The sequence below is a fragment of the Tyto alba genome, unplaced genomic scaffold (assembly GCF_018691265.1).
Source record: "Tyto alba isolate M040663 unplaced genomic scaffold, T.alba_DEE_v4.0 Super-Scaffold_22, whole genome shotgun sequence".
NCBI lineage: Eukaryota > Metazoa > Chordata > Aves > Strigiformes > Tytonidae > Tyto > Tyto alba.
In genome coordinates, this window is record NW_024881296.1 from 21500870 (window position 1) to 21513949 (window position 13080).

The 13080-nt window shown below is 48.2% G+C and overlaps 1 protein-coding gene across 1 annotated transcript; it reads right to left on the minus strand.

Annotated features, from left to right (window-relative positions):
- Positions 1-76: 76 nt before the first annotated feature.
- On the minus strand, positions 77-10364 carry ZBTB2 (zinc finger and BTB domain containing 2). Its single transcript, XM_033011681.2, has 3 exons — positions 10093-10364; positions 5460-5643; positions 77-3385 (listed from the first exon to the last, which is right to left on the minus strand). Exons 2-3 carry the CDS (start codon positions 5630-5632, stop codon positions 2023-2025), a joined length of 1536 nt encoding a protein of 511 aa, XP_032867572.2. The 5' UTR covers positions 5633-5643; positions 10093-10364; the 3' UTR covers positions 77-2022.
- Positions 10365-13080: the final 2716 nt, after the last annotated feature.

Below are 13080 nucleotides of genomic sequence, written 5' to 3' on the forward strand. Positions count from 1 at the left end.
CTTTGATGTAAAATCAATTTACTTTAAATCTGTTACTCTAATACAAGAGAGATAATAAACTCAACACCACTTACAATAAACTTTACAATAATTGTCACGTTTTAATAAACTGGAAAAAATGAACATGTAATGACCTTTTGTGCTAAATCCACTGTTTGTAGCTTTGGTAAGATATTTGTTCATCTGTACGACAGAGGTTTTAGTCTGATAAACAGAATACATCACTTGGCTTTTAAACCAATTCATTAAGAGTTCTTTCAGGAAGACTGAAAAACAACCACCTTTCACCTTCAACTCAATAAATCATATCCCATTTAATTCAGTTTTTATTCAATGAAATGATGTATAAAAACTTACAAATCTGAGAACTTAACTATACACAAAAAGATGATATTCAGTTTAAATGTATACACAGAGAAGAGCTGTGGTTTGTGACTTGCCCTCTCCCGCCCCTCCCCCCAAAACACACACTGTCTCCATTTATGATGGGACACTTAATCTGTCCGCTTACACCTTCTGTTGGCCCAGTAATTGCTCGGTGGGCTTCATTGCTGCTGTCAGTTTAGGTTTTTAGGCTACCAGCAAAATATCTGGGCATCTATATAAAATAATAAGAATCAACAACTTGATTTTTAACACAAAGATGCAGTGCTACTATCAGCAGTAACTAAAACTACAGAATTCACCCTTTTCGTTTTTGCAGACTTTGTCTTGGCTTTGAAAATAACAGGACTCTCACAAGAGTAGAATTTGTCAGCCAGCATTACAGATTCGCTTTAAAACAACCATGATCCCCTGTTCCTAGAACATCTCTGCACCACTTTTTCTTCCTCTTAACTCATGCCACTAGACCAAATGGAATCATGGACATTCCTTGCCTGAGTAAGGCCATAAAGCCTTCCTCTCTCTTTTCATCCATAATGACTCAAACCTATAGCTAACAACACATGCATGTGCTGCACTAATGATAGTACAGTGCTCACCAGTATGTCACACCTCAAGTTTGCTTTGTAGCTTGGGTGACAACACTTACCCATTAGCTTCTCTTCAACAGGCAAATAAAAATGCACACAGCTCAGGATGTTTTAAATTTGATTAAAAACAACCTGTGCAATGAACTAGTTTTGTCAAACAACTAAAAGACTTTCTGGGCTGAATCTGAGAGTAGATGACCAGTTACTTAAAAAGGATGCGTGCATTTATTTACCTGTACCAAATATACATACAAACACTTTCTATATATATATATATATAAAAATCTTTGTACAGATGCAGTATTTTTTATATATATATATATATATATAAAGATTGCCATCACATTATTATTACAGCTACTTAAGTCAAAATTTGACTAAGTAACTACTTTGCTTGACTCAACGATGCTATCTGAAACAGATACCCAAAACCTTAAAGGAAAACATAAGGCTAAAAGAAACCCAACGCCCTCAGCTCTTTTTAACTCAATGGACAGAGATTTCTGCATCCATTGAGAAAAGTTCTGAGGGTTTTAAGTTACAACCTTAATCAACTTGCATGTGGACTTCTAAAAAACATGGTGTTTAATTTGCCAGATCATCTCAAAATGCCTTTTTCCAGGGAAACGAATATATATGTATATATATATATTCTTTGCTTACCAAACTGATACTCCGTTTCTCATTACACTCATCATTGTATCTAAATACACTTTTAAGCAATCTAAACTTTGTTTAAAATCTATTAAATTTGGATTAACTAATACTATCAACATAGTTAGCTGTATTATTTTTTTCACACGTTCCTTTGTATTAAAATCAATTACGTTGTGGTTTGATGCAAGAGCTTTTTGTTTGTTTTGGTGGGAGAGGCAAAGTCCAATTTCCTAACGTGCCAGTACAGTTCTGGTTGCTGAAGACAAAGGGTGGAAAGGAGGCTGGTGGAAAAGATGGCAGGGGTAAGTGAGGTAAGAGGTGGGGGGAGGAAAAAATTGATTTCATAAAAAATGAGTAAAGAAACTTTAAAAAATTGATATAGGTTTCACATTCAGTCTAACAACACTGCTTCCTGCTCCTTTTTGATGGAGGCTAACACTGCATTATCAGTCTCTGTGGCTTCTGTGTCCCCACCACCTAGCAGAATTGAGCGATCTTCTTCTAGTGTAAAGACAGAGTTTTGATTTTGGCACGAATGTTTGACTACTTCATTGGGAGTTGAAAACGTTTTGTCACACAAGTTACATTTGTAGGGCTTGTTGGTCTGTACCAGCATGTTGTCCATTTGACTGCCTTCCTCAAAAGTACAGAGTTCTAGAGTCTGTTTGTCCACCATCGTGTACGTGTCCATGCTCTGGTTTAGGCACACGTGTCTGGCAGCCTGGTTAGCCCTACAAAAGCTTTTGTCACAAGTGCTGCACTTGAAGGGCTTGCCAGTGTGTATGTACATGTGCTCCCTCCAGTGGCTTTTCTGAATAAATTTGCGACCACAGATTGAACATTCGTATTTCCGTCTTTTTACTTCCCTCTCTTGATCTGCCTGCTCCAAGTTGTCTATGTCTGCGATATCGGAGGGGGGCGGTGTCTCTGACTGCTGCTGCCCATCAATTATTGGGGAGTCTGAGATCTGCTGCAGCTCGCTGTCGCTAATCATCCCTGCTTCAGGCACTTCCACGGCATCTTTATCGGCTGTGTTGTTACAGAGAGACAGAGAAATATTACTTTCTCCCTGCTGGCTAGATGTGAAGGGAACTCCCGTGTGGATCTGCAGGTGCTCACGCAAACTACTTCGCAAATTGAACCGGCGACCACAGAGGTGGCAGGCGTAGTATTTTGGGAAGCTCCCATTCCTTTTCATAATGCTTGGCTTGACATGTGCTATTGTGAGTGAGGCAGGCTGTTCATCTGAAGAAGATGCCTCCATGTTGGCCTCCTCTCCTGCAGGTGAATTATTACCAGCAGCAGATACCAATTCTGGAGATAAAGAAGATGGCAATGGGTCAGAAGTGGACATATTTGTCCGGGTCACTTGTGGCAGAGTTGTAGCTAACTGTGAGAGCTGTGAGCCTTCAGAAACCTGCTCTTGGTTCATCCGTGATGTCTGTGGCCTTGGGTCTCGCCCGAGTTTGTCAGTTGCTGATGTAACCTTAGTGGGATGTCTTATCTGGTGATCTGCAATCTGAATGCCATATAATGAAGATGCTAATGGAAAAACTTGATCTGGGTGAGAAAAAGTTCCCTGACTTGCAAGGCTGGCCTCTTGAATTAGTGGATATGCATGCAGAAACTTTATTCCCTGTTCTAGTCGAACTGGGTCAATGAGTTGCGGTGCCATCTTCCCAGTGTACATCAAATGCAAGAGATAACTGAAGATATCTGGCTGTATGTCAGTCGCTTTCAAACGGACACATTCACTGAAAGGTGAAACAAAATGATCAATAAGAGATAAGGAAAAGCTCTTTTACCAGATCTAGGTTATTCAAGCATTAATAAAAATCTGAGGCATCTACTCAAATTCGAAAGACAGAATCTGCAATAAATATAGAGAAATGCTTTAACATAAAAGAGCTAATCTTCTTGGTCACTTGAAAGATGACATTTTTCCCCTCAGGGAAGTAACTGGCTTGAAAGACAAAGCCGTCCCATTGCAATCTACACCTTTCTAAATTGCTGTTATGTTATGTTATAGATTTGTTGTCACACGTTAGTAGATTTTGTAAATGGCAAAGATATTTATTTCTCGGAAAAATGATTTCCAATCTTCTCCTGGTTGGAATCAAACAGATCTGTACGTAAATTAAAACCTGCTAGCACTGGACTCTAACTTCACAGTCCATTAAACTTTTCTCTGTACTTAGCCCTGAAAACACCTAGAATTCATCTGGCACTTGCCTGGTTGGCTTCTATGCCTTACTAGTGTTTACAGCTACAGTTCTGCAAATGTGTGGTATCACCTTGTCTCAACTGCATTACGGCCTGTAAACCATCCAGGACAGGGTGTGAATTCCCTGAGGATCTGGTGCAACAGGCGCAGCCTGAGCACATCTAACCTATGGAGGCCAGGCTCCTTACAAAGCAGGATGGTAGCTTCTTTCCTTGAATAGGGAGGAAGAAATGGTGGCACCAGTGGTACGCCTGGTCAGCCTAACAGTCCCTTGGTTAGAGCGTTCAGCAAAGGGAGACACTTTGGCTGTGATGCCGTCTTCAGCCTAACAGGACTGAAACCAACACCATCCTCCAACTGAGAGCGTGCCCTGTGCATCAGTCTTTAGGATACTCTGGATTGAAACAGCCACCACTCCTCCGGTTGAAGCTGGATCTCTGTTCAGAGAGGCAAGGTTCACAGAAGAAGAAAGAGAATCAGGAATATCTTGCTTAGGCCAGTTAGCTAACAAGAGAGGATCTGGGATTCTGATCGTTTTTCAATGTTATTTGTAGTTCTTGTATTAAACAAACATTAAATAAAATATAGAAATCCAGAAACAGACATGACTGCACGTCTGAATGCTCTAACCACAGCAGGCTACTAAGCTGGGGAGGAAATTATAGCCAATTGTTCCATTTCTTGAGGTGCACCCTTCTTGAGCTCTCTCTCTATCTGCTTTTGAATTCAGATATATTACTCAAAAGTAAACTCTGCAATGCTTTCTTCCAGGGATGACTATGTGATCTTGATGGAGCACCAAGACTGCTATATCTGCCTGCAGTCCTGTTTCGGAAGTGACAACGCATTTCTGCCCTTGATGTTTACTTTTGGCTAAGAGCTCTTAGCCAAAGAGTTAAGATGTTCACTCACTTAACATAAACTTTTTGAGACAGTTCAAATAACTGGGAAAAGGAAAACACCAAAAAAATAATTAGAACAGTTACACTTGCATTATCTTTTCAATGCTCTCCATGTAAGCCTGCCTGCAAAAAAAAAAAAACAAAGCAAAACAAAAAAAAACCCCAAAAAAACCCCAAACCAAAAAACAAGGAGGAAGAAACACAAACCCCTTTATTTTCTACCATGATGTAGTATTTTATTATTTAACTGACTTTGGTAAGCTGTAAAAAAAAAAAAAAAAAAAAAAAAAAAAAAAAAAAAAAAAAAAGAAAGGAAGAAACTTTAACCTCCTTTGTAAGTCCATTTCTCAAGATCTCCTAGAAAATTCTTATGGAGTTGTATAAGACAGAATAGAGGATAGCGAGTGGGAGAAGGAAAGTGCAAGAGTGAAGACAGGATCCTTTAAATATTCAATTCTAGGAGTTCTATGCTTTTTTAAGGATAAAGAACTTGTGCTAAATTATAACATTAGTGTTAATGAATCACAGTTCAACTTTAACACGTTTTAAAGTGAGATTCTGGTTTGCAGATAAGACTGGATTCCATGCTCCTTATGTGATAGCAAGAAGCAAAAAGAACATCTTCAGGTTTCAAAATGTTGCTAGACCTCCTTAACTTGGCTAACTGAAAAACATTGAAACAGTGAACCTTTTTATAGTTACCTGGTTTGATGAACAAACAGCATCTTGAAGTAGTTGGAGAAAGAAGCAAGGACCGATTTATGTGCCTTGAAGTAGACATCCCCAATGGCAACTGTGCAGTCACACAGGAAACCGAACTCTCTCTGAGCATTTAGTTGCTGCAGCAGAATAAGTCCATGGTTGGCCAAATCCATTTTTTTACACTCTGAAAAGAAAATTACTTTAATGTAAAACTTAACAGTAGATGCAAAGATGCAACAGTAGCTGTCTCTTAATATATATTTTCCTCTGATATCCACATGTCATGCTTTAGTGACACCTCTTAATCCCAAGATACTGTATAAATGATACCATACACATAGGCAGGGATCTCTGTTCCATGATGGGCAATGTGATTCACAAAGGTGCAAGTGATTTGCTGACAGAGCAAAGGAGAGCCAGGACTAAAGAGTTCTGAAAAGGCATGGCAGGGGGACTTGGATACAGAAATACATATAGCTAAAGGAGAGGAAGAAATATTACTAAGTAGTAAAACAACCTATCTGTCATGGAAAGAACAAGGTATTTTGACTACCATTCATTTGTTCAAACCTAAAAATACATCTCCCTTCTGATACCAGTTACCCTCACCTAAGTGGGTGGGAGGGACAAGAACAGAACCCAATAAAAGACAAGTTAGACACTTTTAACCTGAATTTTCAGTATGTCGGTATATCTTTTATCTAAAAGTTATGTGTCCATCTAGCATTAAATAACTAAGCATTTCTGAGGGCTCTGCCCTCTCCTGGGGAATACCAGATACACACCCGAGTCTTCCCAGGCTGAAACAATGAAATAAATCTAGGTATTGACAAGCCCTCTGGACTATCAGAAGAGGACGGGCCAATCTTTTTACCTAACAACTAATTATTTATTTACTGAGATCAGCTACAACAGCATTTTGCAAGAAGCCTGCGTGCCGGAGCGCCTCACGCTCGCCTAGCAAATCAAGAGACCTGAGGGGTGAGAGGTGTGGTTCTGTCCATCGATGGCTGCTGGCACAAGGTAAGATAACCAACGGTGAAAGGTGGCACCAACCCGAGCCCTCCTAACCTGGGGCTCCCGCAGCCCCCACCCGCCCTGCACGTTCTTGTGCCAGCTGCTGGAGGCTGCCCTCAAAGAACTACCTAAGAGCTATGTCCTGGCTTTGGTTAGGATAGAGCTTGCCTTTTTTTTTTTTTTTTTTTTTTTTTTTTTTCCCCTTTTTAGAAGCTAGAATAGTGCTGTGTTTTGGATTCAGTATGGGATTTGGTATGAGAAGAATGTTGATAATGCACTGATGTTTTCAGTTGTTACTACAAAATCAAGGGCTTTTCAACTCCCCACGTCCTGCCCGTGCGCAGGTACACGAGCAGCGGGGAGGGAGCACGGCCAGAGCAACGGACTCAAACTGGCTGATGGAATATTCCATATCATGTAACGTCATGCTCAGTATATATATGAGGTTGATTGGGAAGCTCACTCTCGCTCTGGGATTGGGGTTTTGGGATTCTCACTTCCCTGGGATCGCTAGCTGGGAATAGGCTGGGCATCGGTCAGCAGGTGGTTTACTTGTTTGTATTTTCTATTACTATTATTGTAATTTAATTTTATTTCAATTATTCAACTGTTTTTATCTCAACCTATGAGTCCCCTTACCTTTGCCCCTCCAATTCGCTCCCCCACTCCCCGGGGTGGGGGAGGTTAAGCGAGCAGCTGCATGGTGTTTGGCTGCCAGCCAGGTTTAAATCACAGAAGCTATAAACTTTTTCTCAAGAATTCAAGGGCAGCCTTGGAAGTGAGAATTGATAACTCTGGGGAAAATGAAAACAGCCAGAGAAACACATTTGGACAGCTGTGTATGGTTGGATGGATGAATATAGGGCTAGTGAGATCAACAAGTAGATACAAACTTAACCAAAACAAACAGAGCTTTGAGCCGAAAAAGTGAAAGTATGAAGTAATGTAGGTCTGTACAGAGCCATGTAAAACAGCAAGAGAAGTCAACAAAATTCCTGGGCATGTTATGCCCAGAACAGTGCAGATACTCTGTGAACAGAAAAGAAAGAGAAGGTGAAACCAGGAGAAGTGGATCAAAAGCAGTGGATTTATGAAAAGTCTTGGGTTTTTTTCCCTTCAAATTAAATAGGAAGCTACCAAAAGTTTAGGTAAGGTACAAACAGCTTGTTTCTTCTATACAGTGAGAGCGTGGCTTTTTGGGAAAGAGAATAAAAATGTATTCCACCTATGCCAATATGTTTAGTCACTGGAGAAACAAGTATTTCTACTTGCTGGACAGAGAAGAACAGCGAAAAATGCCTTCAACCAATAACCAGGCTGAGCAAATGCATTCTCTTGCATTCTCATGAGATCAGAGCTCATATGAGTCAGGGGTGTAAGGGCAAAGAAAGAAATAGAATTTAAGATAGAGTTGATGAATTTCTTACAGTTAATAAGAGAAACAAAAAATTAGGTTTCAACTCTCTTCAGGTCCATCCTCTCCTCCCTAAATTACCATTTAGATAATTTAAGTCTATGAACTCTATGCTAGAATCCTCTCCCTCTCTCCACAAGAGGGAATACTCACTGTCAGCAGTAACAAAAATCACGTTCATCACTATTTAATCCTGCAAGATGCTCCATGAGGTAGACTTTGTGATGTTAGGGAAAACGGAATAGACTTTTTTTTTTTTTTTTTTTTTTTTTGGGTAGCTTTGATTTGGATTATTCTGTGTGCTACATTTTGAAATTCATCAGTGTTGAGTCTGGTTTGTACTTGGACAGCAAAACCTGCCAGGCAGAGCAAACCATTGGTGTGAGGGAACTCCAAGCCAGAAAGGCATTCTTTCTAGTTATTATCATCCTAAATTTGTTTAGCTTATAGTTTCACCCTTACCCAAACAGCCGTCACTGTGGCAGCTGAAGCTGTTACCCTTCATCAGAGACCTGAATTAATCTTTACACACGCACAAGACCACGTTTTTGTGTCGACTGGAAAGATAGTTAAATGCTTTGGACTGAAAGCACTAAAAGAATCACACTCTAAGGAAATTACTTGGCAGAGAAGAGTAAGGATAGCACTCTGTCTCTTTTATATATAGGACCGTGCGTTATAGGTATGTGAATGTTCAGGCGTTTTACCCTTAACTAAATAAAGCGACGATTAACGCCAGCGGGGCCGTATTTTAGCGCCGATCGACTCAACAACTGTGCAAAACACGTCCGGTGTCCGGACACCCCGCACGGACACCGCACGCCTGACAGCCGGGCCCGGCGCAGCTGCCTCGCAACTTTTTACGTTATCCGGTTGGCCCAGCGGTGGGTGGCAGAGCACGCGGGGCGGCGCCCCACCCGAAAGCGCCCGCCTGATTCGGGAGGCCGCGAAAGGGCGGGGCGGCGGGAGGAGAGGGCGGGAGAGCCGGTGCCGCCGCGGGGGGGGAAGGGGGGGGGCAGGGGGGAGGCGGGGGGCGCGGGTGGTGCTGGGGGGGGGGGGGGGGGGGGGGGCGGCCGCCAAGCCTCCGCGGCAGCGCGCGGCCGCCCGGACCGGCACCGCCCGCCGCGGCGGGAACGCGCGCGCGCGCGCGCTGGCGGCGGGAGGAGGCGCGCGCCGCTGTGGCGCTCCCGCCGCCTGCCGGCGCCGTAGCGCGCGGTGGAGCAGGGGGGTGGGGTGGGGGGTGGGCGTGGCTTGCCGCTCGCCCTCTCCCACGCCCCGCCCCCGCGCTCGGCCCCTGTGGCACAGGTGACGGCGCCCTCCCATTGGCCGCCGGGGCGGAAGGCCGGGCGGCCGCACGCCACTCTCACTGGCTGCGCCCCGCCCCTCCTCCTCGCTTCCCTCCACCCACCCACCCGCCCCCCCCTCCTCCTCCTCCTCTTCCCTCTCCCTCCCTCCCTCCCCCCTCGCCCCCCCTCCCCGCGCACGCCACGCGCGCACGGACGGACGGAGACGGCGCGAGACGCAGCGCGAGCGGAGCCGCCAGGGCGCGCGAGACGGGAACCGCCGCCGCCGCCGCCGCCGGGGCCGCCCAGAGACAGGCGGGGCCGCCCCCTCCCGCGCCGCGCGGCGCTCTCCTCCCCCGCCCTTCCCTGCGCCGGATGCCGCCGGGGGTGGGGTGGGGGGAGGGGGGCTGCCCCGCTGCGGGCGGGCGGGCGCGCGGGCCCCGGCCGGCCCAGCCGAGCCCCGGCGCCGGGGCGACACCGGCCCCACACCACCCCCCTCCCTCCCCCCCACCTCCCGCCCCCTCCCTCCCTCCCTCCTGCCCCCTCCCTCCCCCGGCCCGGCCCGGCCCGGCCCTCCCCTCCCCTCCGCGCGGGCCCATCCCCACCCCCCCCCGGGCTGTGTCCCGGATGGAGCCGCCCGGCCCGGCCCGGCCCGGCGGGGGTTTGTCAGGAGGCCAGGCAGCCCCGGCGGCGCCAGGCGCGGCCCTCCTCCTCCTCGCCCCCCCCCCTCGGCGCGGCCGGACCCGGCGGCGGGGCGCCCCCTCGCACACAATGAGGAGGTAGGGCCGAGCAGGCCCCGCCGCACCCCCGCGCCCGCCCGCCGCCGCCTCAGCCCAGGCCGCGGCCGGTGCGGCGGGGCCGGGCGCACGTGCGAGCGGCGGCGGGACCCCCGGCGGGGCGCGGCGCGGCCGGTGCTCACCTGAGGGGCGCGGGCCGCCGAGGCGCCTGGTGCCGCGCGGGCCGCCGCCGTCTCCGCGCCCAGCGGCGGCAGCAGCAGCAGCAGCAGTGGCGGCGGCGGCAGCAGCAACAACGGAGTCAGCGCGGCGGCGGCGGCGGCTTTTCCTGTCCGGTTACGTTAGGGTCACATGACCGAGAGCGGAGCACAGAGGCTGCAGCGAGGAGCCCCCGCCGGGGGGGAGGGGAGGCGGCGAGCGCTGTGGCGGCAGCAGCAGCAGCAGCAGGAGCCACCCAGCCCCCGCCCGCCCCTCCCTCCCCCGCCCGCCGTGCGCCGCGCGGGCCGCACCGGCGGCACCGGCCCCGCCGCCCTCCCGCCGGGCGCACCCCCGGCCGAAAGCCGCCGCCTCCGCCGGAGAGGGGCGCGGGTCTTGCGGCGGGCGCGCTGCCCCTTTAAAACTCCCGGGGGGGGGGGGGGGTGTGGGGGGGTGTGGAGGAGGGAACCGGGGCAGGCCTCCCCCCCGCCCCCCCCGTTTCCTTCCATCCCATCCCGCGCCGCTCGCCGCCGGGCTGCGGAATAACGGGCCGGGCTGCGCGCTGCCGGTTCCCCGGGCCGGGGCTGCGCTGCGCTCGCTGGCCGCCTTCCCGGCGCCCTGCCGGCCTCGCCGCGGCGGCAGAGGCTGCCCCGGGGAGGCGGGGCGAGGCACCGGGTCGGTGCTGGCGGCTCGGGAGGGCGGCCGGGAGATGCCGCCTCGTTTCCCACCACCGCCGCCCCGCCCCGGTTCTCCCGGGGAGCGGTGGAGCGGTGGTGGGCGAGGGTTCGGGTTCGTCCCGCCGAGCCACCGGGATGGGGGAGACGGGGGCAGAGCGGCGGCGGGAGCGGAGCGGCGGCCTTGGGGGGCGCGGGCACGAACTTTGGGAGCGGGTGTCCCCGTCCCCGTCCCGCCGGCTGCTCTCCCGGTGTCGTTCCCGGGCGGGGGCTGCGTGCGGTGCTGCTGGTGGCGGGGGGGCCGCTCCGCCTGGCGCTGCGGGCCGCGGGCGCGCTTCGGTGGAGCTGTTGGGAGGTGACGAGTTCACTTGTCAAAAAGCGTGATTCCGAGTAGAAAAGTGGAAAGGTGGGTTTTTAGTTGTTTGGTTTTGTTGTTGTTGTTGTTTTTTTTTTTTTTTTTTTTTTTTTGACTATTTAGGTGGACAAGTTATTTGAACTGGGTATTTTTAACTCGGCGTTTTAAGGGGCGGTGGGGGGGTGGGGGGAAGACATGGACATAGCAGTCTTCCATAAAAGTCATATCTGCAGCTTTGCACAACGGTGGATTTAGTTGCAGTGGAGCGCGGAGGGGAGGCAGCTGTAGCCAGGCCTCGTTGTACCCAAATCTAAGGAGTGCTGTAGTGTGCATGGGTGCTTATTAAACTGCATAAAGAAATGCATCAACGGACACTGCAATACATGAAAAAATTACTGGTCTTGCAAAAGTTACTAACTCAGAGGAGTTAGTGTGGAGCAGGGGGGCTGTCTTCTGTGAGAGGCTGGGAAATCCCTGAAGAAATTGAGGGGTGAGCCCTGCGCTGAGGCAGAGAATTGGTCCAGGCACGGCCCCGGTCTGCACCTCGCTGTAAGGTGACATCTGCTAAGTAGAGCAGTGGTGTGGACAAAGCTGTTTTCAGAGAGAAACCTTGTTGTTGAAAACCTTGTGGAAAGAGATTTGGCTGGCAATAAAGAGGGTTCCTTTGCACCTTCTGCCCCAGGCAGCCTGCGCCTGCTATGTTAAGTGTGCTTTCTGTTGTTCCTTGAGAACAGCTTATGCTACAATGTCAATGATTTGAATTAGGTCCAGATTATTATTACATTTTTAAAGGTACTTATCTAAGCAAGCCTTTAGGTGGCTAGCTGTAGCTGGGGTGATGTTTCCACAGTCGTTAAATAAGATGTGCTATGGAAAAAAGGTCCAAACTCTTTTTAGTGTCTTGACAGCAAGTGTGCTGACAGGGGGAGGATCTTGTATCTTGTCTGGTTTGTAGATCAACAGATGATTGGAGTCATCCCAGGCTATTGTTATTTTTTCAGGATCTAAATCGATCAAGGACTAGACCAGTGTTATGTGTCTGACTCTGCTGTCCCCCACTGAAGTTAACAGAAGTCTTGACAGACACAGCTTGAATGTGTTTGCATTATACAACTCATCGATACTAGTTTATTTATCCAAGTTAAGCTGTGCTTGAAAGCTAACTAGCTGAGTCCTAAAAAAACCCAGCCCCAAGACCCAACAACTTTTTTTAAATTTTTGTGGAGCTGAAAGCTGGTAGTCTGCTTGCTGCTGCTGCAGTATTTTGGATAAAGCAGCTGAACAGGACTGCATCTTAAGGACCTGCCGCGAGTACCTGTGGTGTGCTGAACTAGAAGGGATGCGTTTTTAACAGCTGTCTGAGTTGTGCTGTGTGAGCGCTTGGCAAAAGTTTATAGAGTGTATTTAACCAGTCTGTTTGGGAATTTTTTTCCTTGTACGTTTCCTTTGCATTTCAGCTCTGTGAAGTAAAGACAAAGTAAAGAGACTAGATGGGCATTTGAACTCAAGTAGCTTAGTAGTGGATGATTTGTCTCATTCTCGCGGAAGATGGTGAAAGTGATATAATTTTTAATTAAATTGAGTGGGCTACTTAGGAAAGCCACTGTGTTTCTGGCAGACTTTGAGCCATTTTTTTTTCTTCTATGTTGCACTTGAGTAATTCTGTGTTGGCTTTTGTGTGGAGTTCTCCTTTGTGCTATCTCTGAAACTGGAGAGAAATAAACTTAGTTATGGGTTTGTTTTTTTTTTTTATTATTATTAATATAATTCAGCTTTAAAGCACCTTTGTTTGGACTGCAATACTTTTACCCAGCAAGAATGCAATTCTTAATTTAAAACTGTCCCGTCTGATTCAAGGCCCATTGGAATCTGTAGGAAGATTTCTGTGTTGAGTTTAATGCTGCTGAACTTCACACCTTCGGTGCTGACTTACGCCTGAGGCATGTCAT